General features: G+C 41.9%; 6 protein-coding genes across 6 annotated transcripts; 2 read left to right on the forward strand and 4 right to left on the reverse strand.

Moving 5' to 3' along the window:
- Positions 1 to 66: 66 nt before the first annotated feature.
- On the reverse strand, positions 67 to 4,312 carry LOC130689446 (oxysterol-binding protein-related protein 3-like). The gene is given in 12 exon segments (XM_057512403.2): positions 67 to 407; positions 409 to 551; positions 618 to 863; positions 928 to 1,045; positions 1,101 to 1,324; positions 1,435 to 1,596; positions 1,668 to 2,039; positions 2,120 to 2,434; positions 2,513 to 3,035; positions 3,116 to 3,283; positions 3,347 to 3,802; positions 3,961 to 4,312. Coding segments are annotated over 11 exon segments (2,937 nt in total). The 5' UTR covers positions 3,722 to 3,802; positions 3,961 to 4,312; the 3' UTR covers positions 67 to 116.
- Positions 4,313 to 6,796: 2,484 nt separating this feature from the next.
- Positions 6,797 to 8,565, forward strand: LOC130689438 (LHFPL tetraspan subfamily member 3 protein-like). Its single transcript, XM_057512394.2, has 4 exons — positions 6,797 to 7,277; positions 7,343 to 7,671; positions 8,016 to 8,255; positions 8,318 to 8,565. The coding sequence occupies exons 1-4, from the start codon at positions 7,180 to 7,182 to the stop codon at positions 8,551 to 8,553; spliced, it is 903 nt and encodes a 300-aa protein (XP_057368377.1). The 5' UTR covers positions 6,797 to 7,179; the 3' UTR covers positions 8,554 to 8,565.
- A 245-nt stretch (positions 8,566 to 8,810) lies between these two features.
- Positions 8,811 to 10,454, reverse strand: LOC130689440 (paired box pox-neuro protein-like). The gene is made up of 3 exons (XM_057512395.1): positions 10,257 to 10,454; positions 9,886 to 10,109; positions 8,811 to 9,548 (listed from the first exon to the last, which is right to left on the reverse strand). Exons 1-3 carry the CDS (start codon positions 10,267 to 10,269, stop codon positions 9,030 to 9,032), a joined length of 756 nt encoding a protein of 251 aa, XP_057368378.1. The 5' UTR covers positions 10,270 to 10,454; the 3' UTR covers positions 8,811 to 9,029.
- Positions 10,455 to 13,230: 2,776 nt separating this feature from the next.
- On the reverse strand, positions 13,231 to 16,650 carry LOC130689424 (vascular endothelial growth factor receptor 1-like). The gene is made up of 13 exons (XM_059495957.1): positions 16,373 to 16,650; positions 16,148 to 16,313; positions 15,723 to 16,085; positions 15,489 to 15,659; positions 15,249 to 15,431; positions 15,072 to 15,184; positions 14,845 to 14,983; positions 14,547 to 14,774; positions 14,317 to 14,452; positions 14,103 to 14,259; positions 13,920 to 14,042; positions 13,734 to 13,863; positions 13,231 to 13,676 (listed from the first exon to the last, which is right to left on the reverse strand). The coding sequence occupies exons 1-13, from the start codon at positions 16,589 to 16,591 to the stop codon at positions 13,363 to 13,365; spliced, it is 2,442 nt and encodes an 813-aa protein (XP_059351940.1). The 5' UTR covers positions 16,592 to 16,650; the 3' UTR covers positions 13,231 to 13,362.
- Positions 16,651 to 17,294: 644 nt separating this feature from the next.
- LOC130689448 (GPI transamidase component PIG-T-like) lies at positions 17,295 to 20,021 on the forward strand. The gene is made up of 10 exons (XM_057512405.2): positions 17,295 to 17,497; positions 17,563 to 17,740; positions 17,803 to 18,040; positions 18,106 to 18,192; positions 18,262 to 18,459; positions 18,587 to 18,788; positions 18,853 to 19,011; positions 19,088 to 19,343; positions 19,407 to 19,568; positions 19,643 to 20,021. Exons 1-10 carry the CDS (start codon positions 17,314 to 17,316, stop codon positions 19,785 to 19,787), a joined length of 1,809 nt encoding a protein of 602 aa, XP_057368388.1. The 5' UTR covers positions 17,295 to 17,313; the 3' UTR covers positions 19,788 to 20,021.
- LOC130689423 (transport and Golgi organization protein 6 homolog) lies at positions 19,980 to 23,981 on the reverse strand. Its single transcript, XM_057512373.1, has 12 exons — positions 23,866 to 23,981; positions 23,593 to 23,801; positions 23,373 to 23,514; positions 23,026 to 23,299; positions 22,663 to 22,968; positions 22,340 to 22,600; positions 22,033 to 22,277; positions 21,411 to 21,962; positions 20,975 to 21,353; positions 20,538 to 20,912; positions 20,369 to 20,482; positions 19,980 to 20,307 (listed from the first exon to the last, which is right to left on the reverse strand). Exons 2-12 carry the CDS (start codon positions 23,663 to 23,665, stop codon positions 20,122 to 20,124), a joined length of 2,907 nt encoding a protein of 968 aa, XP_057368356.1. The 5' UTR covers positions 23,666 to 23,801; positions 23,866 to 23,981; the 3' UTR covers positions 19,980 to 20,121.
- Between the last annotated feature and the right edge of the window lie 51 nt (positions 23,982 to 24,032).

Below are 24,032 nucleotides of genomic sequence, written 5' to 3' on the forward strand. Positions count from 1 at the left end.
CCCCCCTTAGTAAGTGGCTCCCCCTTTTTTTTTTGTTCTTTAAAGAAAGACAAAAAACAAACACACTTTGGAACCTATTTACTGATTGTTTTGCTTTTTTTTGTTTATCAAATAAACTACCAGAGGCGGACAAAGTTCATGTCTCGGAATTTCGCCTGAGCCCTAGCGTCCCAGTAGGTGTGGGCGAATTCCCATTTTTCGCCGTCTTCGTCGGCGACACTATCAGACGCGGTGCACCTGAACCACCTGGGTTTGTGCTTGATACCGCGTTGCTCGTTGGCAATGCGTCGCTCGCGCTGAGCTTGCTCCAGTTGCAACTTGGAAGCTTCGGCCCCTGGGACGTTACCTTCTTCCAGCAGGCGCTGATCTGGACGGAATCGGCTGTCAGTGGGTGGAAGGACGTCCAGCCAGACACGGCTCCAGATCGTTCAATTCAATGGCGAAACGAGAGAAGCCGTAATAGTGCTCGTGATCTTCGGGTAATGCACCGGGTCGCCAAACACAACGGGCAGATGGCGCCACTCCGCAGTACAAACCTTCGCACCATTTGCCTATGATGATAGCGAAAACGTATTCAAATGAATTGGCCCTTTTCTTTGCGTCACTTAAGAAATTACCAAACAAATGATGGACGAGTTTGCCATCGGGGTTGGTGACGGAGCCAACAACTTCGTAACGATTGGACGACCAATACGAGGCTTTAGCGAAATTCAGCTTGCAACGTATGCCCTTGTTGTTGGTGATGATGAGGTCACCGTATTGGTCAACCCAACGTTGGCCGCCAAACAGATTGTGAACGCAGGTGGTCACCTTGTTCCACCGGTAATGATCCTTGTGCTTTGGCAATCGAACATTGACCGTTCCTATAATTAACAAATGCAAATGAACGATTGAAATGATGATTCACATTTCATTGTGGCTATTTACCCAAAGGCTGGAACTCCATCGACTTTCCCCAGAATTTCGTTTTGATTCGAATGTCCTGCCAAAACTCGAAGTTGTCGGACGAGGCGTAACAGGCGCTGATGGGCGGATGATGACTCACCTGAGAACAGACAACAAATTAAAGAAAATGTGACGCAACTTGTATGACACCATACCTGTTCGCCGATATACTTGAAGCCTTTGTCTTCACGGACGCACTCGTAGGTTTCGCCCAGCAAAGGATTAAAGGGCTTGTGACCTGCGCGTACGTGAGAGGACCCGTACGCCGAAACGGCAAAGGCGGCAATTAGTACCATTCGTTCATATGGATCTTCGGTTTCCGAAGCCTTGTCCAGCAGTTCGCTGTACTCCAATTCTTCGCTAAGACGTTGCAACATTCCTAAATTCGGTTTCCCGTGAGCCAATAAGCAGGTAAATCTATTAGTTAACGTTCTCTGTCGCAACCCAACTGGGGGGGGGGGGTACGATTTGTTTGTTATTTAAACTTACCTATAGGTTCGTTGAGGACGACGGGCATGGAAACTTTGGACAAATCCTTTCCGATATTCCGTTTCATCAAGTTCCACAGACTAAGATCCTCCGTACTGGGTTTAGGGGTCGGCAACTTTGTCCGGCGCCCAGTGGTGCACTTGACCACCGGCTCGGGAGATTCTACGTGCAAAAAAAGACCATCCGTTCATCGTAAAGATGCAATTTCCTTGTAATGAAATGTTAAAACACACCTGGATCGTTGGACGCTTCGTTGCCCATTTCGCTGGCCTCGCTGACACTGCCCTCTTCTTCCGCCTCGTTTTCGCCTTCCATTTCGGTTTCGCTGGCATCGGACGACGAATCGCTGACGGCAACATCCGTTAGATATTCCTTGGCATCAAAGAATTCCGACTGGCTGACACAAGAGCTACTGTAAGAAAGTGAATGGTGGCCCAGTCGGGCAGATGCATTCAAATCCAATTCCAGGGACATGGTTAGGTTGGGGCCTTCAATCGCCACTTCCGCTTCACTTCGAATTTTCTGTAAACGGGCACGCAATTCGTTGTTCTGCTGGACGGCCATATGGAGAGCGCAGCGGAGTGAGGCGACCATGCTAGGAACTGCTGCAGATGGGAAAATGCAATTATCGTTCAAGAAGCAAGAAAATGGGTTAATTAGCATAAATCCATTGCGAATTTCTCACCGACGCCACCGTCACGCTGCAGAGTCGCTCCGTTACGAGAAGAAATTGACGACGTTTCTGTGGCTGTTTCGATGACCAACTTGAGACGCTCTCGTTCGTGATTCAGCGTGCGTAAACACGTTGTGAGCCGCCCTATCAGATCTTGAGCCCCATTCAGAAAATCGTGACCTGGATCGGTTGGCGAGAGCATGTTACAATCCGACATGGGCGGGACCAACATTTCAGTTGCCGAAGATCCGTTCATCGATGGCGAGAGAGACGGGATACTACAGCTCAGTGGGGAGTGCTTGTCGTTCAGAGCAACGTTGATATTGGCTGCAAGACAAACAAAACAAAAAGAAGCACATTAAATAACGGTATTCCTACTGAATGATTTATGGCGTGAGAACAGACCCGACTCGGATTCGGACATGGAAGCAGAAGCAGGTGGCTCAGCAGAGTTGGTGCTCGTATTCGATTTGTTCTTTTTGCGTCGCAAAACAAACTTTTTCCTATCTTTCTTAGTGGCCGGTGAAATATTTCCAGTCGTCGATTGACTATCGGACGAGTGGCTCCATGCTCCAGCACACTTAACCAGATGAATGAGTCTCTCCTGAGCGGAAACGATGTCATTGTTTAGTTGTTCCAATGCTGCAGAACTTTCGCTCAGCAGCATATTGGCTCTCGATGGTTTCAGGTTTCGCATCAATGAGCCTTCACGTGACATGGGCATCAAACTTTCTGCTGTACCAAAACTGGTTGATACATGAAGGCCGACAACTCCTGTAGGGCTCATCTCATCTCGATTACAAGGAGAAAGCACTGGAGACGCCACCATCTTCTGAGCCGCTTCGCGGCTGTGCAATTGCTGCTGACGAAATTGACGATGTTCTTTCAATGCTTCTAACCACTGTCCAAATTCTTCTCGCGATTTCACCTGATTAACGTAAAAACATTGATTAATCGAATCAACGGTCATATTTGTTTATTTGTTGTTTTCATGTTTCACGTGGGTACCTTGATATGGTAAATAAATACTTCGGCATCAATGTCGATACGGCATCGACGTCGTTTGGCCGAGATGACAGATAAGCCAAGATCTACAGAGCCGTGAGGTTTGCCTCGAGCTATATCGGCTGATCGTTTGGCGTACATCAAACTGCCTTTGTCTAGTACAAAATATCTCTGAAGATTAGAAAAAAGAATTAGAAATCTCTTTAGCAGGTATAACTATTCATCAATTGATACCTTGTGCCATCCTTTCAAGGGCCATTTACGTTTTTTTAGAAGAACTCCTTCGAGCTTATTGGGTACTTGATCCCCACTTTGGATATTCTTGAAGCTATCAATGATTTCCCATTCTGCCCCACGTCTTCTTTGCTTTGTTTTGACTTGCTGGTGTAGGTCCAATCCAGATGGTGTTGATTTCACAGGTGATCTGCCATTTTCGTTGTTTGATTCAGCAGACAGACTATTGGTCTCTGTGCTCAGTTCAGAGTCAGAGATCCTTTCACTGTGGGATTTAGTGTGATGTCTCAATCGGGGGCTTCTTTCCATTTTCCCGTCCAGAGCCTTGGAATCCAAACTTTCTGGTTCCGTAGCAATCTGCCTTAATCCAGACATTATTATCTAACCAGGTCTGATGATTACCATAGTAGTGCAGCTGATTTTCTCAATAAAAGTGCATACACACACGTCTTCAGGCTGAAAGAGAATGTACCATAAAATTAGAACAACATAACAACAAAAATTAACAGCCTTGCAAAAGGTTAATTTTTGCGGTGGCCCTTCACTTTCGTCCTAATCTCACGTTTTTGACACATGACGTCCCTTTCCTGGTTGCTAAATAAGTGAGAAATTACCAAGTACTAAATGATGTGGACAATGGATATCTCTTTCAACTTTCACAGCCGGCAACGAAAGAGGTCCGGCCTCCTCAAACGAACCCGAAAATAAAATTCCAGGACGCAAAAACAACCAACACAGCACAAGGATTATAGAGACTGGACTGCTAGCGCAAAAGTAGAAAAACTAGTCAGTCAGTTGACTTGAGCCAACCAACCAACACGGCAGGCTATTGAACCAACAGCTGCGGTGGCTCTACTTTTGTCTTCTGGCCTGATTTTGCTTTTGTAACGTTATGAAGAAGAGGAAGGGGGACGTCCGCCTCCATGCGATAACATATTTTACGCAATGTCACGCTACACGAATCTATAAAAGACAACAGCAGAGATGGACTGTTGTTTTGGAAAATAGCGAAAGTCAAAAGGAATGAACCAAGGCCACAAAACAATTTCTCAGGAGGGTTTCGACTCTTATTAGTTTTGCTTAGACTAATGTTTTTGTTTTGTTTTTTTTCTTTGCAGGGAAACAGCTGTTGGAGAAGATGAGAAGGGAGTTTTGTTTTGTGTTGAGCGCTCGACTAAACTTCATAATGTACCTCGGGAAACGTGTCTCGGATACTCTCCCGTTGCATCGTAATAATGAAATCGATCTCACGTTCGATAATGACTACAGTAAGCCAACGAGCCTTTCAGATACAGCCGCCTCTTTTAAGTCCGTCTCGTCGGTTATTCCCATCAGACACACAAAAAGGGGTACAGAAAAGCATCATTTACAGCTCCAGAGTTGTTTTGGAAATATATATATCCAAGCTAGCGACTATCTAGAAAGCGTTTAAGAATATCTCGTACGATATCGATACTTAAACCCAATCATGTGTGACTGAGTATACGTATATGACGCCATTCTTACATCGAGCATCGATTTCGGGATTTCTTGACCCATGACATTTAAACACTTTAAGGTTGGGGAAGGAAATCTGAGCGTTCAATACTATTTGGCGTTGTGATGAAAATTGCGACTATATTCGACTGGAAATTCGAAGTTGAAAAAGAACCTATGCCGATAGATAACAAAAACGACTAGTGAGCGAAAAAAGTCAAATTTATCGAGTTATGCAGCACTTTTGTTTTCCGCAGAGTCTATCTCTGTCATCACTGGAGAGAGAAAGATATTTCTACAAACGTATAATCAGGTCAAGCACGCCACGCATGCAGTAAAAGACGAAAAAAACAAGTAACATGATGCCAAAATATTTATTTCTCTTGCCGCGTGACTTGATATCTATCCGTTACTATACAAGCAAGCACGAATAGCATAAGATAAGAACTGTATCGATGCAACACTGCAATCCGTGAGGAATCGAGAATGCAAACATTAAAAAGGAGTACCGTACGTCCCCAGTCTTTCAGGCCTTTTTGCAATTCAATTTAAAGTTGTATTAGTCGAGTTGAATAAACGAAGGTAATGGGGTTTGCGCAATGCACAACAATTGTAAGATGACTATGGTACTGTAAGAGCCGATTTCTAGTTTTCATCCATCGTGACAGTATAAAAACCATCGAAGCAGCCAGAATTTCTAATCCCCAACCGCATTTGTGGCAAAGTGAAAGGCCCAAATGATTCCTTTTTACATTATTTATACACCCATATGTATTTAATTCTGTTCTCTTTCACTTTTCTATTTTTTTTTTGTACTGCGCATTGCAGCTATTTTAGAAGCAGAAACAGTATGCGTAATTCAGTTAATAGATGGCATTGTTCCGTGAAGTATTCTTGATGTGCAGAAATCCGTCGGTAGATGACACTTTACCAATAACTATTCTTGATGCTAGATGCCGTTGTAAAAGCAACCATGTCCGAAACAAAAATAGTTTACAAAAGGCAATAAATCACTCACTCTTCCCTACGGGAAACAAAAAAATTGAAAGGGCACAACGTAAAAGAAAAGAAAATATTAGAACGGGAAATAGATACTCGAATTCTTTATCAAACGGTGTCCACTGGCGGTGTGATTTCCGCCCAGGGCCTAAGGCTCTACCACAGAACACCTTGTGGGCGCGCAAATGGCTGCTAGCGAATCGAATAAACTTAAATAGTTCTTGCTATTAAACAGACTCACGCAGTTTTACTTTGACCTCAGTGAAATCTGATCTAATTTCTCCAACCATTTGTCGCCTGTTAAAATAAGGACACAGAAGAAATAGGTTTCTGAAGAACCAACTAAACAGTTCGTGATCGATTTTGCTCTGCCAATCTCAGTACAACTAGTGAGTTTCCTCACACTAAACGGTGCTGATATCACATATTCCTTGTCGATTGATCGTATGCAAAACAAAGTGGTTTTGTCAATGCCATCGTCACGGTTGTTTCCCAACAAGACCATTTTTTCCCACCAAAAGTGCTATCTGCTTCCTACATTCCTGAACTCGTATGCAAGGGAACCGTTGGTAGCGACTGGTACGTTTAAAAATAATAGCCACAGTCCAACGGACATTGTTTTTCATTTTTTAGCCTTGAAAGAGTACCTGGCACAGCCGCCCTCGATATTTTGAACAAGACAAATAATAAAAACACGTTTTCCAAAGCATTTTATTCCCCTGCGGTAATGTGCCCCCGATCGACGGTAAATTCAGACTTGAACTACTGAACACGTTAATCTTGGCTGCCAATCTTTTTTTAAAAACCAAAACAGGTTTAACCTTGAATTACTAACGGTCTTAATCCGACATAACATAACCTGTTCCCTTCACTGTGTTTAATATTATGCGAGGGTCGAACTGGTTCTGGTATGCACGCAGTGGGTTAGATGGAAATACTTTTACGGAGTACAGTATTTTCGCTTTTCTGCAGGCAAGGTTGGCAGTGCGTTAATATTTATATCCGCGCAGAGTGTACCGATCAACAGGTAGTAGTGCTAGACGATGGCTGGGAACACTTCAGGTGTGTCTGTGGCCAAAAAAAGATGCCAAATCGGCCCGTGCTAGCAGTGTAAGTAACTTTAATGCTCTCGAGTTGTCAGGGACGCGCCGCTCTCGTTTGGCCACTCGTCGAGTGCTGCGTATTTGGTGTTAACTGTTAGACTGAAACATGTGATTCAACAGATCGCATCAAGTTAACAACCAGCACGATCAGATTGTTTGGATTACATTGGAATTTGGATTTCCAACTATTTTCGTTAATGCTGGACAAGCAAATTCCGGGACCAAGTTAGCGAGCGAGGAATTTTGAGGCAAGAAATGGTGCCCAGTGTTGCTCAAGTTGAGTTCATCGAGTCCTCACACATGTACACCTCCAACTATCTGCGAAGCTCCAAGGCTGTAGGAGTTCTCTGGGGGTATGTTTAACTCTTATCATTGATTAACACACTGAACTTAACATTTGGTTGCATTTTGTATCCAGTGTCTTTACATTCTGCTTTGCCATCATTGATGTGGTGGTCTTCATTCAACCCCAGTGGATAGGAGATACTGTGGAATCGAAAGGCACAGGATACTTTGGCCTTTGGAAACACTGCAGTCTGGTTAAAAGTGCAGTTGGTCAAGAGATCATTTGCAAAGGTCAGCTCGAGGATTTCAACACCATCCTGAATCCAGCTTTCAGAGCCGCTACAGTTTTTGTAGGCCTCTCAGTGGTGGTGATTGTCCTGTGCCTCTGTGCCATGCTCTTCTTCTTCTTCTTCAGCCCATCGACCGTCTTTCATATTTGCGGCTGGCTCCAGTTCTTTTCCGGTAAATATGAATTCCTTTTGTGAAACCAATAAAAAAAAAAAAAAACAACTTTCGCAACCCATTATTCCGATGTGGAACGTGACCCAGATATAGATCGTTCAAACGCAGAAACGGTGAAAGCCTGCTATCTTTTAAACGTCATTCAACTTTCCGCTCGGGTGCACTGGCATTGTTGTCTATTGTCTCACGTTTTCTTTTACGACAACCCTTGTCACTCCCGTTGTCAGACCGGAACGTTTCTATCACGTTATTACCGTGAAAAGAAAGATTTCAACGACGATAACAATCGGCTTTCGAATCCACTAGCCCTGATATTTATTTCTATTTATTTATTTCTTTGGCAGGCGCGTTTTTAATAGTAGGTGTTTTGGCTTTCCCTGGAGGCTGGTCGGATCCATCTGTCCAAGAAGTATGCGGTCCTTCAGCAAGACATTTTTATCCCGGACAATGCGGACTTCGATGGGCCTATATCTTGGCAATGATAGGCGTGGCAGACGTCCTCGTCCTAGCCGCTTTAGCATTCACGCTTGCCGTCCGTCATGTCAAACTATTATCTCTTCAGCCTTATCCGATCATCTACAAAGGTATGTTGACATCCATTCCCGTTACACAAATAACAGCCATTAAGTTTGTCATGACTTTCTAGGTGAAGTGAATCAAGGTTACGCCAATGACGGCGGCCATCGGTCGCGTCGATCTTCTGCCCACACCGTTTCCGGCCAGTCGGTAGCCATGTTTCCCCATCCTGGTGAAATTCATGACCGAATGCCGGAATATGGAACTCCCTACCGAGCTGGTCATCGTTCTATCAATAAACCGCCTTCAGCTCATTCCTACCGGCCGGAATATGCTAGCTCCAATCAACATCGCTTCCATCTATGATAAGGATATATATATATATTTTAAACCACTCAAACCACTTTACTATTCATTTTTGCTCTAGCGGGCAAAACTCGGACATTTAAAATAAATTAGACTATCTAGTGCATAGCCCTTTTTAAAAACAACTGCACGCCGGCACCATGTTTGATTGCGTCGATCTGAATGTATTACGTGTACATTAACATTCCTTTCTCTTTTTTTATCCGTCCCGAATTTGTATTTAAATATTTTTTAAAAATTGTTTTACACAATGGATATTATCATCAACTTTTTTTATCTCCCTTTTTCTTTTCGTGGTCAAAACATTCAAACACACAAAAAAAAAAATACAAAAAAAGAGAATGTGACTTAATTTTTTTTGGCTGCAGTGACGAAATACTGAACTAGATTTCGTTATTGTTTTAAAGAAAACTAAAAAACAAAGTCTTCTAATGACTAGAGGTAACGTTTACGAAGAATGACTCATTGATTTGCTTTTAACTGTCGTCTTTTTTCAGCAGATCATCGATGGCGTACGAAATCTTTTTACGTTTAACAGTTTGAGATTGCGCGACTGGAGGTGGATCGGCTGGATGAACGTCAGATGTCCGCTTGCTGCTACTACAATCTAATGGCGCTGGATCGTAACTGGACGATGTGGCCGATGTCGATGGAATCGGCAAATCCAATTGATGCACATTTGAAAGTCCGGCGGATGGCTGTGCAGTTCCAGGCAACGCTTGATGTTGTTGTTGTTGCTGGAGCGTTGCTGATTGATTGCTGATGAAAAGCTGCTGCATGTGATGACCTACCATTAGACCGGGCCATTCAGCCGCTAAAGAACTGGAGGCGGATGCAGCCTCGCGGAGGATTCGATTAATGGATGAAACCGATGGCACCTGACCTGGATCGCAAATGCGTTGGCTCAGCAAAGCTTCGCGAATCTCAGAAGCGAAGAGCGACGGCCGTTCGCTCTTCAGTCGGAGAACCTTCCGCACGACGCTAGGCGTCGCGATCTTAAAGTAACGGTAAAAAAACCCAAATTTCACGTTTAACAAATTGTCGGTTATTCCCACGAACAATTAACGAAGCAAATTTTTGCGGTCGTTTGTTGTTTGAAAGATTTACAATTTCATGCTGGAACACTTTTTCTAACTAATTACTGCTTGACTAATTAAGAATTCTTTTCGCGGCTGCCTGATTTCCCATAAATTTCAATTAAGAAAACACAATGGCAAATTCAAAATTCAAAAAAATCTAAATAAGAATTTCATACGTGCGTTAAAATCACTAGGCGCACAAACGCGCTATCTATAGGCCTACGGATTTAATAGAATCTAAAATATTTAAAACCTTGTGCTTGTTGTTGACAGCAACCGATCCGGGCCGGATTGATCCTGTTTCATAAAAACGCGTGAGTATTTTAGAAACGCATCCGTGAGAGACGAGCAATTGTCGTGAAATGTCACACGGACGGACACCGAGGAGCGCCAGCTGAACGATCCGTCGGCGAACGTAATCTGGTAGAGGCCGTCCATTAACGAAAACACCACCCAACTGATTGACTCCGGCCTGACCTGAACATTCACGTAAGTATTGTTTTAATTAAATTTAAACTCTTTAAAAAAAAAAAATAAGATTAAGTCAGACGTTGTCAAATATTCAAAGAAGATTAGAGGGGGAAATTTTCGTATGATTAGATCAGAATACGTTGATGTTTTTACCTGTGTGGGGCATGATCTGCGATCAAGCAGTGGGGCGGATGACGTGACGCAGGGCCGGAAAAATGACGTCCTGCTTGAAAATGGATTATGGAATGAAAAACATTAAAAATCTCTGATGTTTCGAACGTGTGTGTCCCTCCCATTTTACATGTACACACGCGATATGACGCTAATCTGATCTGACAGTTGGCCGACGGGATTAAATCAAAACGCACGGGATCCGTTTGAATTTCTTTTTCTAAACATCCTCGACGTTTGCTGCTCACTTTTGTGGGCGGACATCATTTTCCCGTGTTTCCTCTCGTCACTTTTGACGTCCAATTTTTTTTTTTAACTTTCCAAAGGGGTATCTATCGATAACGCGTTCAATAATAAATCGACATCAACGTGAGCCACGTCGCGCAACGTCTAACTTTCAAAGTTTCCATCGTGTGTATAACCAAACCGAAAATTCGCATATGACTCAATGAAATCAATGAATCCAAATCAATTATTTTGAATTGTGATTTCATTTTGCAAAACGAACCGATTGAACTGTGCAATTTCATTTTTACCTTGGCAGAAACGGAAATCCAAAAGGACGACACTGAAACTTGCGATGAAAAACGTATAATTGCGAGCGAAATCGAAGCGATTGAGGACTTTTATACGGTTGGGATGACACAAGTGACTGGTGCAAAGATTTTCGGTCCAGGGCCACCAATCAACGGCGTTTCGGAAGAGGGATGGCAAAGCGCGTAGAACGGAGGCAAAAGGGCGTAGGTTATACGCGTCTCAAATGTGTTTCTCTGCTTCTGTTTCGTGTTTTGCGTCTGCGTGTGACGTCATCAGAGCGTAACTTTAACAGAAGCATAGCCGGAACTGTGCAAAACTCTCTTTTACAGCTCCGCCCCGTCATCTTCCGGATAGAGCTCCGCCCCGCTGTCAGTGTCACGGAACCAACCGCAAATCTCATCCGAAAAAAAAGAAATCGAATTCACCACTCCCTTTTTCTCTATGATCTTTTTTTTTTCAAATGTCATCAACTATAAAATCTTTAAAAAAACAGACAACAAAATGGCGTGAGTTTTAAGTAGGCCGAATGTCCAAAAATGAAATCGACTGATATCTAGTTAGGAACTACATCGGAAGTTGCGGATAGCCTTTACCCTTCCGAGATCCGGAATAAGCTTTCGTACAGGCTAAACAGTAAATCCATGTAGTTCATTTACTGCTTAAAAAAGAAAAGAAGAACCTCCGCGATAATTATCTCTAACACCGTCAGTCTATAACTGGTTGTCGTCTTTTATTCGTGGGGGTCTCATTTCCAAACGCGATCCATACGGAATTTTCTTTATATAGAACAATAACAAAGCTATTCATCAAGTAGTATATCCCCTCCATCCGCTTTTGCAACAGGAAAAACTTCCCTTGCTCTCCCCCCAAAAAATAAAAGGGAGATGATATAGGACCACTGAAAATAAGCTTTCACCATCTATCGGCTTGATGATTTCGCTGGAAAAACGGCGTTTGTGTTTTGTATAGACACACATAGAGAGAGAGAAGAGCCAACTGTCTAATCGATCAAGTCGTTGTAGTCAGTTACGTCCTCACTAAATAAATCGACACAAGCAAAAAAGAAGAGCGCTCATTTTTGGATGGCCACAAGAAGAGACTGTTGCTCTTCAATGTACTTCGTATGGGGAGTATATTATACACACATCAACGCAATATATCAGAGTGTGTGTGTGTGAGGAGGGTGACAAAGTTACCGATCCGGAACAACGTAACCCTCATCGACTTATGGTGTATATCCCAAACAATAACACGCAGTCACCTTGTGAAATAATACCACGTTATATAGAACTGCATTTCTTTATGTAAACTGTTTAATAGAACTGTATAGACATACACTCAACTTTTGAAAGGTTATGGAATTGCTCTGCTTTAAAAAAAAAAAAAAAACTAAATTCGATTCCATGGTGGCCGGAAATAGTAAAAGCTCGACGGAAGAGTTTTGACTTGGCATATCAGGCAGCAACCAAACTATCCCTGGAGGTCTTCCTCGGACAATGTGTATGTTATTTCGGAGCTCTTGTGACAAAACCCCTTCTGTGTGGATGGGTCCCTATTCATTGCTTGTTCAATATCATCGAAAATTCATAAACGCCACACACACACTCTGTGCCGCTGTATAGAACATCCGTGGTGAAAACTTTCCCTGGGCAGACACACACACACACAAAAAAAAATCCATTCCATTTACGATCTTTTGTCATCGAGAAATCGAGTCTCACAAAACTCGCCTTGGCTAATATTCAATCTGCGGTGTATGAACGCATTGAAGCGCGGGATTTTATAATTACGATGATAGCCATCATTTTGTTAAGCCGCAAAAGACGAACAACAATAGAAATATAGATCTAATAATATTATACATACGCTACGTAGAAACTGTATACTCTGGTCTCTATTATAAACGTGTAATCCGGGGCCAGTGTGTTATCTGTTACGACACTCCGAGAGAGAACGGAGGGGCTTATTTCAGCAGGACAACAACAGATAAGCAGAACGTGAGCGTTGACAGCAGTGGAGATGATCTGTTGACTGCCAGTGTGTTACATAACTTCCCTATTTTGATTTTTTTTTTCAAGTGTCGTTGTTGGAGTGTGCTCGAAAAAGAATAACGTAGTGTGTATCTCTATATATCGATCATTACATGAATGAAATAACTTTTGCCACCCTTACCGTCTATTGTATGTTCTCCCTCTTTTGTGTTGATGCTGGTCGACCGGCCGTAACAACCCCCCCTCTTCAAAAAAAAGGGGACCCCCTTTTACGGAATACTATAGAAATGACATTTTTATATAAGAGTATATGGATGTTGTTGTAGATCTAAAAAGACTGGCGTACATCTCCCTTTTCTGGCATGTGTGTGTGTGTGCATAAATGTGTGTGTAAGTGCTGTGTAACGACACATCAAAATAATCTCATCAACGGTATATAAACGGTATTTGTATATGGCATTGTGAGGTCAATCACAATTTTAAATTGGCTTTCGTTATGGAAAGAAAAAATCACAGTAGGTTTGCGGACATCTAATCGTAACATCCTAAAGCTTTAGAAATTAAAATTGAGTTATCTCTTCTTCTATTTCGAATTGAGAATCAGGCTCTTCATTTGGCAACGTCGATATCTGGGAAGACGATCTGTTTATCTCGTCGTTGTCTGGAACACTAACATCCAAATAATCAGCAGTCGTTAAGGGCTCCATGTAGTTGCCAATCGTCTGCTGCAGTTGGACAAAAGTGGGTCTCTCATTCGGCTCTGATTTCCAGCAGTTTGCCATAATTTCGCCGAAGAAGTTGGGTGCATTGTCCGGTTTTTCCATGCGATATCCATTTTGGAGCACCTTAATCAGTTCAAATTTAGCATTCCTCCCTGTGAAAAAGAACTTCAGTAAGTGACTGTGAAAGAAACAGCTGTAAACATTAAAACCTGGATACGGAGCTTTGCCGAGGGAAAATAGTTCCCAAAGGAAAATTCCATAAGACCAGACATCTGATTGGCTAGAGAAGATCTGATCCGTAAAGGATTCTATGGCCATCCATTTGACGGGCAATAGTCCCTGCAAACGACCGTTTTCATTCACTCGCTTGACGTGAAATTGTCTCACTCAATTACCTGGCTCTTCTTCTCGTAATAATCGTTGCAATACATTTTACGAGCCATACCGAAATCAGCTACTTTAACAACGCCATCATCCCCTAGTAAAACATTACGTGCTGCTAAATCACCGTGGAGCACCTGGTAATTCGCTGTATTGTTTTTTAAATTTGAAAATTAAATTTTTATAGTGTAACGTACTTTCTTGGAAGACAAGTATTCCATTCCTCGAGCTATTTGAAAAGCCCACGAAATTAAATCTCGGGTGGAAATAGTAAAATTTGAAGCTGGATCTCTCTCAACATTGGCGTTTTGCTGGATGTTTCGCTCTCCATTCGCAGGCAAGTTCAAATGTTCGCTGAAAAAGAAAGAATTATTCTTAAATGATTGATCTTAATTATGAAACGTATTCTACTGTGTTTGTTCAGGATCGATTCCTGATTTCATGTTGCCAAAGTCGTCTAGTTGATTAATAAACTGATCCCGGTGATTGATCAAGTAGGTCTGCAAGTTGCCGAACCGACAATACTCGACGATGACCAACAGTTCACCTACAAAGCCCCCAACAAACTTAAATTATGTTTACGGGGGCTTTTGCTACGCCAGGGCAAAGGATAAAGAACAGGTAAACAAAATCCTAAATACCTTTGACAATATCTTTGGTGCAGGCTCCTAATAAGTTGACGATATTCAAATGCGATCCCAAATATATCAGAATTTTCAATTCGCTAATAAGGGCATCCATGGCAACGGCATCGGATTGCGATTTGATCATTTTGACGGCCACTGTTTTGACAGTTTCTTTCGAATCTTTGAGGCCAACTGCTTCAGCTTTAACAACGCGTCCAAAACATCCCGTCCCGAGTTGAATCCCTGCATGAATGTAAGGTTTAGTTTAACGGAAGGAAAACGTGCAATGAAGCAGGATTTGAAGATACGAAACCGAGTGTTAGACGATTTCTCGGGAATTCCCATCGTTTATCGTACGGCAGGAATTCAGTTTGATATTCAATCGGCAAATCGGGATTGATTCCATTTGGATTTCCCCCCAATCTTCTATCAATTTCTTCTTTCGCATTTTTCTTTCAATATCCAGTAGTTAAATTATGGGTGAGCCATTTGAATATTCAAATATGCCATTAGAAAAACGAAAAAAACAGTTGCACTCACCTTATCAAAGTACAATTTCATGCCAATTCCAATCACGAACAACATTAGCAAAATAATGGTTACAGAAGTGGCGATAATCGTAATGATTTCCTGTTTCCGGTCGTAATTCATTCCTGGAAAAAAAGCAAAACAACGTAGCAGTAAATCTTATTCACCTGTTTAATTGGCCAATTTTACCTTTAATCGTGAACATAATTATCTTTGATACTGATTGTTGATCGATGAACGCTGAACATTGGAATGCTGTCTCGCTATTCGCTTTAATGCCCAGCAAATCCAGTCGGCTTTCAAAGTATGTAAATTCCCTACATCCTGATATGCACGCTTCTTTGCTCCACCGTTGCGTCTTGATTTTTATACCTGCATATCAGTTAATCAGTCGTCATTCAAATCTTGTTACACGACGTGTACATTTACCTTCAGGTGGATTAGTCTCATTTATAACTCGCATTTGTCCGGTGTTGTTTATTCGATAATTCCATGCTGGTGGTGAAGAAAATTCAGTTTCAGTGAACATTCGGCAGATTAGGGTGGCGTTGGCTCCTTCTACCAGTTCTTCCATTTCACCAACTCTTACCACCTCCATTCCTATTTGCATTTAACCGATCTCAGTCAGTGAAAAAATTCAAATTACACCCAATTGAGAATAACCTTTGACGTAAATATCGAAATATTTCTCGTCAGTGATGTTGTTCATTGTGCCAATACATCCATACTTTCCAGCGTCACCGACTTTCGGATTTGTAAGTGTCAATCCACGTTCAGGTCTCAGCAACCAATTCGAATTCCATTCAACTAGTAAATCTTCTTGGTATTTTTCCGATTCTTTCTTCAAATCTATGGATATTATTCCGTTCGCTGTAAACTGACTGGTGCGGATGACAGAGATGTTCAAGTTCGGATGGGTTGGTTTACAAGGGACATGAAGAGACACGCCCTGCTGGGCGAGGTAAGCAGCTTCGTAAGGATCCATGAATGTGAGATAACTCGACTTGGAGTCGAAGCTGTTGTTATCTATTCGCATATAACCGTTAAGTATTTGAGTTAAAGTGATCTGTGTATGATGTAGAACTAACTGTAAACGTAGACGTATTGTTGAATTTTCTTCTTGTTCCAACTGTTTTGCTCGCAACCATAAAAACCAGTGTCTGTGTGCCGGACTCGGAGTAAAACAATTGTCGATGTCGAGTGTGTTTCGTTCCTATAAAACGTTTTGCTAAGACGTGTGTGGAGATCGCCAATCTGAGCAAACACAAATCATTTACTAAAACATGAAGGGAACTTTTAAGTATTTAAATTACCGTATTCTTTTCGACATAATCAGGTAGAGTCCACCAAATGTTACTGAAGTTAGCGTCGTATTCGTCTCGATATTGGTAGATGCAAGTCAGTACAAGGTTTGCACCAGCTGCTACCACTTGATACGATCCCTCTGGAATCATCGGTAGCCATTTAGAAGCAGTTTGACTAGCTCCAAATAAGATGTAAAATAGCACTATTTGTACGTAAATTGTAGTCATCTGGATCACGTAAACATCCAGCCGGCAAAACCACCAGCTTGAAAAATTGCACAGGAGTTTTGGCGTTGGCGGGGAATCTCTGACGGGATGTCCAAGCTTTAATTCAAGACGTTAAAACTTCAAGTAAAGTACGTTTGTCTTAGTAATAACAAGGTCCATACAAGTGCACCATTCAAGACTGGAAAACGAATTGCTACACACCTGACTGAGATACAACCTCACGGCAAATCTGGTAGGAATGCAATGGACTCGGCCGGATTTTCGAAAGTAAAATGGAATTTCCTCAGTTTTTTCGCTTGGGGGAATATTTCCGAATGACGCAACGTTTTCGCCGTATAAAGACGTCACAGCATACGAAAGCAGCACGAGGAAAAATCTGAAGATGTTGGCTGGTAGATAATAAAAGCCTGCTGAAGGTAGGAGTATAGAAGACTCTTTTTGCCGAGTTAGTTTAGTATTCACTATCTGTCGTTATTTGACTTGATATTTTTTCATGCTTTCTGCGGTGAATAGTTAAATTATATTTATAAGATACCCGTAGGCGTTCTTTCATAAAATATGTTGAAAATAATGCTCGATCCATGTGTAGAAATAGAAATGGTGGAGATATTGGCAGACTAAGCCTTTTAGTGCCATTTTCACATTTCCCATCTGCTGATTTTCTAACCGCTAGATGTCACCATGTTCGTCAGCTGCGCTATTGCGAGCTGTCAGTTCAAAAGATGAAGCCCCACTTCAAAACATTTATATCTTTTCTTTTAGTCATTCTCAGTTTTGTCAGGAATATCTTAGCCATATCAGAATCGTTCACCGAAGAACTGTTAATCAAACCGTTACCTACTGGTCATGTATATTCATTTTTTCAATTCACTACAAAGTGGGATGTCGATCCCGAGGAGACTAAACGTGAGTCGGCGTTTTTAAAACTATCCTCCGTACCTAAAGAAATGTAACATCTAATTTAATTTCAGTACGGCACTACAATCTATTTCCGAGATCCATTGGTGAAATCATACAAAAGCACTCCTTGAGGGAGCTCCATCTCAGTTTGACACAGAGCCTTTGGAGGACACAAAAATGGGGATATCCAGTTAGACATGCTGGTCCTGGTGCTGAAGTATTTGCCACCTTCTATCCTCAGCTGAGCAAGTAAGTTCCAATGCTATGTCGACCTTACATGTATCAATTTAGCTAATGGTTTTGTTGTATAGTGATGAAATAGACACTGCTTGGATTGGCCTAGTGAATTCACTCTCTGGTCTTTTCTGCTCCTCGTTCAATTTTGTAACTTTGACAAACACAATACAGCCTCTTTGGACCTTTTCTCCTGAGGGTCTCAATTTGGGTGGGACTAATGCTTCTCATCAGCGTTATGCAAATTTACCCAGAGAAATTGTTTGTACTGAAAACCTAACACCATGGAAAAAACTTCTACCGTGTGAAAGCCATGTATGTCATATTTGTGCTCTTGCCTATAATCATCCATTACTATAATTTTTTTTCTTTTTTTACAGAGTGGATTGGGTGAACTGCTAAATGCCAAGAACCTGTATGGCAGTAATTACCATTCACTGGCTTTAGATCTGAGGCCCATTTGCAGGGTAATTTTTCTTTCTTTTTAATAAAAAATATGTTTGAAATATTTGACCTAATTTATTTTTGCACCACAGGATAAAATATGCCAAGAAACGTCCTTGGAATTAAAATTATCGTTGTCTCTTATCTCTGAACCAACTGTGTTGCATGGCAATACCTACCACGGGATAAATGCCGACTGGTCGTTCAAAAGTATTTATGGAGCTCATCTATTCTCGTCCTGCCCGAGAGCGCAAGTCTCAAAAGTTTACATCGACATCACTTCTAATCTTGTGAGTATTAAAATGTCTTATTGGTAGCAAAGGCCGTGTCCTGAAAAGAAATGAAAAAAAGAAAAATGCCAAAAAAGAAAAAAGTCAAAATTTAAAAATAAACAAAGTAAATTTTTGACTTTAATAGACCAGCAGCATACATTGGAAACTGAGACCCGACCCGACTTCCATTTTTATCAATCAACGTGGAGGTAGCACAACGCATCTTGCATCGTATGACTTGAATGCCGTGCCATCGTTGCCCATAAATGTACAAGCTTCTTATACCAAAAAATTGACTTACGGAAATGTCCCATCACCGCTGATCCATGCAACACGTTTTGTAGGAGGTAGAACATAATTTTAATATTCACAAAGTATGGACTTCACTGTAGTTCAATAACTATTTGACAGGTCATGGACAGGCTAAAGGTAAACTAGTGACACGAATTCACAACAACTATTTCAGCAATGATATAGATATAGTCTTTTTGGAGCTGGTTCCGTGGTATTGCCGCGTATTCCTTCATACGTTGGCCTTTAGCAACTCGAAAAACAAACCAGTCGGAATAGGTTAGCCGATTTATGTGACTTAATTACTGCATAACATCAACCCTATCATTTTCTAACTATTTTTTATTTTCGAAAGACATACCACAAAAACTTTATTTTCGGCCTGGGCTGGATCGTCAAAGACCTCACCATCTCGAATTGCGTCTCACTTTACCCGCCGACTCTGTAACGGAGATTGAATGGGAATTTCAGAAAGGTTTTCTGAAATGGACCGAATATCCACCAGATGCCCATCGAGGGTTCGATCTGGGTCCAGCCGTCATTTCGGCATTGTTGCCCGTTGCTCGTAACTGGACCGGAATACCAAGACATGTTTCAACGTTCGATCAAAGGTAGTTTGTACGTTTATCAATACTGAAGTGATAATGATTGAAATATTTTCACGAAATGAACAGCTGGAACGTCAGCCAATCCGGCTATTTCGTGCGTGTCCACACGGAAACCTTGGTGGTCGCCATGGCTACACCCGATTTCAGCATGCCCTACAATGTAATCTGTTTAGCTTGTACGGTAGTGGCTTTGGCGTTTGGGCCCCTCTACAATTTGACCACCAAGAGGTAAGTTCATCTGACCTCGTATTTTTAAACAACTCTCATTTTGCTTTTATTTAAATCCTGGAATTTATTTTTAGGTTGGTAGTGAAAGAAGCGACTGGTGCTGGAGGAGGTGGAGGATTCATCTCCAAACTAAAATCTCTATTGGGAAAGAAAACGACCAGTCCAGCAGAAGAAACTGAAAATAAAGAAGAAGACAGTCGAAGCAAGAAAGATAACTGAGTTATCATGGTGTACAGAACCCAAGTCATCAATTAACTAAAAAAAAAGCAGTCCATTTTCTAATACAAACGCCCTTTTTCAAAGGAGTTCGTTGTGCCAAAGCTTGAAAGCTTTATTAGTCAAAGACATGTCTCACTTTGGTATTTCGAATTAATTTGAAACATCGGTGACGATCGATTGATGCTTAGCAAATGGTTTTGCAAAATACGATGTTTATTTTGTCCGATGAAACTTCATATTGCGGCTGATCATTGTACATCGTTCAAAGGTAAATATAAGCAGATCAATGCATTTGCTATACAGAAAAACAGCAAAAGCCCTTTCTTCGAAGAAGCTATGGAAGCCTCAACTCGCGAATTGTTTTCCCTGCAAGTTTCGGCGCAGTGAGGTACTGTTTGACGATATCGGCCAGTTTCTCCAGCCCTTGGTTTGCGTGGAACAAGACTACACGATCATCATTATCACGGAGAACTATTTCTTTTAAAACTCGGTAAAGATCTTTGATTATCGGCTCCAAGACCTTTTAAAAAAATTAAGAATAACCAATGAATTGTACATAGGATAGTAGGTGTGCAGTTTACCTGTAACGCTTCAGAATCTAGTCCGCGTAGCAGTAAGGTAATTAAAAGGACTGCGGCTCGGCGCACTTCCACTGCAGGATCTCGAGCAACCAGATTGGTGACGCAATTCAAGACCTAAGTTATTGAAAAAGTAAGGGAATGCCCAACGTGAATTATTAAATTCAGTTACCTCAAAAGCTACCGAATCCAAAGAGTAGCGAAGCAACGCACACAGTTCTCCCAGATTGTGCAAACACGACGCTCGCACGAATGCATCTTCGTCTTTGGTACCGCGCAAGAAAGAATTGAGCAACACTCTTTTATATTTGGGGATTAGAGGCCCGACAAGACGGACCACTTGCAGAAGAGCTTCTCCCACTTTTAGCCGGACTTCTGCAGGACGACGTACTGGCTGTGTCCTGGGAGTATCGATTTTCGACGCGTCATAATCGGTGACTAACTTGGGCTCTTCTGTGTCGATGAACTGCTCCAGTTGGTTAACAAGAGCTTGGACAACTTGCTCAGTAAAAACATCAGCCAGCGATCCTAAAGCCTGAATTCCCATCTAACGAAGAAGAATACTTGTCACAATTAATTGAACATCTACTACTGATCTTCAGAACATACCAGATAAATGTACGAGTCTTCGTGTTCCAGCGAATCCAAAAACACTTTGAGGAGGCGCTCTCTGTTCTTCAAAGCTTGCTCATCCTTATTCTTGAGCAAGTGTGACAGGGTGAGAATCGCATGGCCTTGGACTGGCAAAAGTGGATCGCTAAGTTGATCCCAAGCCGACTGGAAAGCCTGACCTTTGCTACTCTTGCTGCTGCTTCTACTAGCTTCAGACGATGCTGTTGAGTCTTTATTAAAAACAAAACCTCGAGTCTGAATGGCCAGACGTAGTTCATCTGCTCCATTTCGAATCCGCTCTAGTGGATGCTTTTTGACCAGATGTTCCAGCGATTCTACCAGCGGATCGAACAACGACCACGTTTTACTTTTATCCCTGCAAGCGAAGAGTTTAGCGTACAAGTACCAAGTGTAAAGGACAATATTAACGTACTCTTTTTCAACAAGATTGTCGATTTGCAGGGCTATCACAGCAAAAACAATAGCTAGACCTTCCTTTTCAAGATCGACATCAAAGTGGTTACGATCCAAGTTTTCTGCAGCCCTCTTGAGAAAGACTTGAGCAAAATCGACTGCTTGCTGGGGATTGTTGAGCAAGAAACTTTGTAGCTGTTCATCTTCACTCAGCAAACCAATTAATCGAAGAGTCACCAGCCCTCTACGAACTGAATGCAGTAGATGGGGTTGCTGAGGCGCTAGCGAGGAAGAAGGTGGTTGATCAACCATCAATTGCGGTAAATCTTCCAGGAGTGAAACGAAAACTGAGTAAGTCAAATGGACATCTTCTATGCGCTGAAGTATAGATATGAGAGCCATGACACTTTTCTCGTCTTCGTCCAAGAAAGCTTCGTCATCATCACTATTTTGAGTTTGAAGCAGGCTCCGGAGTAATCCAACACGATCCGGGTTGTCACTATGGCGAATCAGACGAACTATTAACTCTTCCAGCAATGTCTTAACTTGCAAGATGCTTTGACACCAAATCCTGGAAATTGAGCCGTTCATGATTTAAATGCGGTTTGTTATTTAAAATTACTGCAGTTCAAACTATTTACCTGTAGAGTTGCATAAGACGATACGAATGTGGCACCAATAACATCAATAATCCAGAGGGATCTGTGCCTTCAACAAAAATTGAGTGAAGGGTTTCAATGGAACGGATCAGGACGTCTTGATCTTCTGAGGCCAGAGGCTGGAACAGCGGCCCAAAAACGGTGTCCTCTGCGACGTGACGATATCTTGCTGCTATTTCACGATAACAGCCAGATGCTATTCGATTGAAAGGCGCATCAGGAAGTATCTGAATTAAATACAAAAACACAATAAAGAGATAGGAATAAAGCCACAGGCAGAATTTTGAACCTTGTGTGATTTCGTGACTAATTCCGATAGTTGTGGACCAATGGTGGAATAATATTCTCGCTGTTTCTCAGGGTCTCTACTTGGAGGTGTAGAAATGATGTAAGCAAGCGAGTCGCATCTCTGCCACATTTCCGAAGTTATTTCCGCCAAATCCATGACGCCCTGAATGGTCATTGCTAGGCCATTAGGTTTCATCAATTGCTGAGTGAGTAGATGAGCACAGACTCGAATAAGCCATTTCGGCGCTGGTTTCGGCGCATCCTGAGCAAAGAGATTCTGAATTATAAATGGATTCGCTAAAATTTGTAAGTACTTATAAGTACCCGAATGATTTTGGCGTGGGAGGCTGACGGTCCTTGTAATAACAACAGATTTTGCACCAGCAGGGGCGGATACGTACGTTCAATCACCGAGTTCAGGAGAGGAACAAATTCTTGTCTTTCTTCATGGAGACGCTGCCACAGAAGGACTTGAGAATCTGAGGTAGGTTTGCTGATTGGAGCATGACAGATTTGGAGTAGAGCAGTCAGCAAATCGGCTAAATGCTTTGTGGCAAATTTAGGACCAAAAGATTGGCTCTTTTCAATTTCACATAATCCTCGTACCACCACTGTTAGTCTTGAATATTTCTAGAGAAAACAATCTGCATGATTATACAGCATTAGAAAAACTATTCTGTGTAATACCTGTTCATCAGTAAGATGTGGCGATTGGTGGAAGAGATTATAGTATTTTGATCTCCTTTGGATAGGTATTCCTATATTAGGTAGGAGATTTGGCAACAGTCCAAACCCAACAATGAGTTGAAAGCATTTTGCAATGTCTATCTCATGTTGAACCGATAGACAAGGTACACTAGAATCGCTATGAATGGTAGACTTATTACAGTTCGCAGCATCCAAATCCATTGCCTTGGCAACTTCGAGAATAGTTTCTAGGCATAAGCAGCTGTAAGACCATCTGCACAATAAATGAAAACAATAAATGAATTATTGGAACAATGTGACACCCAAGGTAAACGATGAATAATTACTTCACATCCCCAATGTGGCATTTTTCAATACCAAATACTTTCAGTAGATCATGATTTCCTTGATCTGCAAGAGTATTTTGGAAAGTTCTGACTAGTGCTAAATTATTTTGTAATACTTGATCGATGGTTTCCACCGACGAACCTGGGAACGGAGAATAAATAAGAAATAAACTTGGATTGATAACATATGAAATTAAATCAATATCAACTGTCACGTTACCCTGAAGTTTTTCCAGCTGTGGTTTACAGAGAACGGCAATAACTTTAAGACGAATTGTCATACAGTTGTCCATTGTTTACATTTAAACACCCGTGCCGTGTGACAGGCCAACTCCTCCTCCTTTTAACAAAACACCAATCTCCAGTATCCCAAATCTCATTTTTGCGGTGGGGTTGAAAGGCAGCGCCGCAGCGGCGTTGATTTGATAACTACGGGAAATAGAAAATGAATGGACAAAGATGGTTCCTACCAGGCTACTAAAAGTGTGTATACCTCGTTGTGTTAGTAACATCTCGCCTCGGCGCGTTGTATAGAGTGAGTGAATTTTTGTACAGAGAGGGTACCAAACCTCCGAGTGTTCGTGCGAGCGTGTGTCGAGTGTAGTAGACACACACACCAGTGACGAACTCGATTCCACTCACAGCAAACCCAACCATTTA

Source organism: Daphnia carinata, chromosome 6 (genome assembly GCF_022539665.2).
Source record: "Daphnia carinata strain CSIRO-1 chromosome 6, CSIRO_AGI_Dcar_HiC_V3, whole genome shotgun sequence".
In the NCBI taxonomy this organism is placed as follows: domain Eukaryota; kingdom Metazoa; phylum Arthropoda; class Branchiopoda; order Diplostraca; family Daphniidae; genus Daphnia; species Daphnia carinata.

Bases quoted from the DNA above. Each gene is read 5' to 3' on its own strand.
- LOC130689438 (XM_057512394.2), top strand. From the start codon at position 7,180: ATGGTGCCCAGTGTTGCTCAAGTTGAGTTCATCGAGTCCTCACACATG. The intron at 7,278-7,342 runs GTATGTTTAACT...TTTTGTATCCAG, and splicing joins GCTGTAGGAGTTCTCTGGGG to TGTCTTTACATTCTGCTTTG. The intron at 7,672-8,015 runs GTAAATATGAAT...TTTCTTTGGCAG, and splicing joins CTGGCTCCAGTTCTTTTCCG to GCGCGTTTTTAATAGTAGGT.
- LOC130689440 (XM_057512395.1), bottom strand. The intron at 9,549-9,885 runs GTTTTAAATATT...CGTTACTTTAAG, and splicing joins CTGTCAACAACAAGCACAAG to ATCGCGACGCCTAGCGTCGT.
- LOC130689424 (XM_059495957.1), bottom strand. From the start codon at position 16,591: ATGACTACAATTTACGTACAAATAGTGCTATTTTACATCTTATTTGGA. The intron at 14,984-15,071 runs GTGAGTGCAACT...GGATATTGAAAG, and splicing joins TGAAATTGTACTTTGATAAG to AAAAATGCGAAAGAAGAAAT. The intron at 14,043-14,102 runs GTACGTTACACT...GCGAATTACCAG, and splicing joins AATACTTGTCTTCCAAGAAA to GTGCTCCACGGTGATTTAGC.
- LOC130689448 (XM_057512405.2), top strand. From the start codon at position 17,314: ATGAAGCCCCACTTCAAAACATTTATATCTTTTCTTTTAGTCATTCTC. The intron at 18,193-18,261 runs GTAATTTTTCTT...TTTGCACCACAG, and splicing joins ATCTGAGGCCCATTTGCAGG to GATAAAATATGCCAAGAAAC. The intron at 18,460-18,586 runs GTGAGTATTAAA...TGACTTTAATAG, and splicing joins TCGACATCACTTCTAATCTT to ACCAGCAGCATACATTGGAA.
- LOC130689423 (XM_057512373.1), bottom strand. From the start codon at position 23,665: ATGGACAACTGTATGACAATTCGTCTTAAAGTTATTGCCGTTCTCTGT. The intron at 22,969-23,025 runs GTATTACACAGA...TGTTTTCTCTAG, and splicing joins CACATCTTACTGATGAACAG to AAATATTCAAGACTAACAGT. The intron at 21,354-21,410 runs GTACGTTAATAT...CTTCGCTTGCAG, and splicing joins GACAATCTTGTTGAAAAAGA to GGATAAAAGTAAAACGTGGT.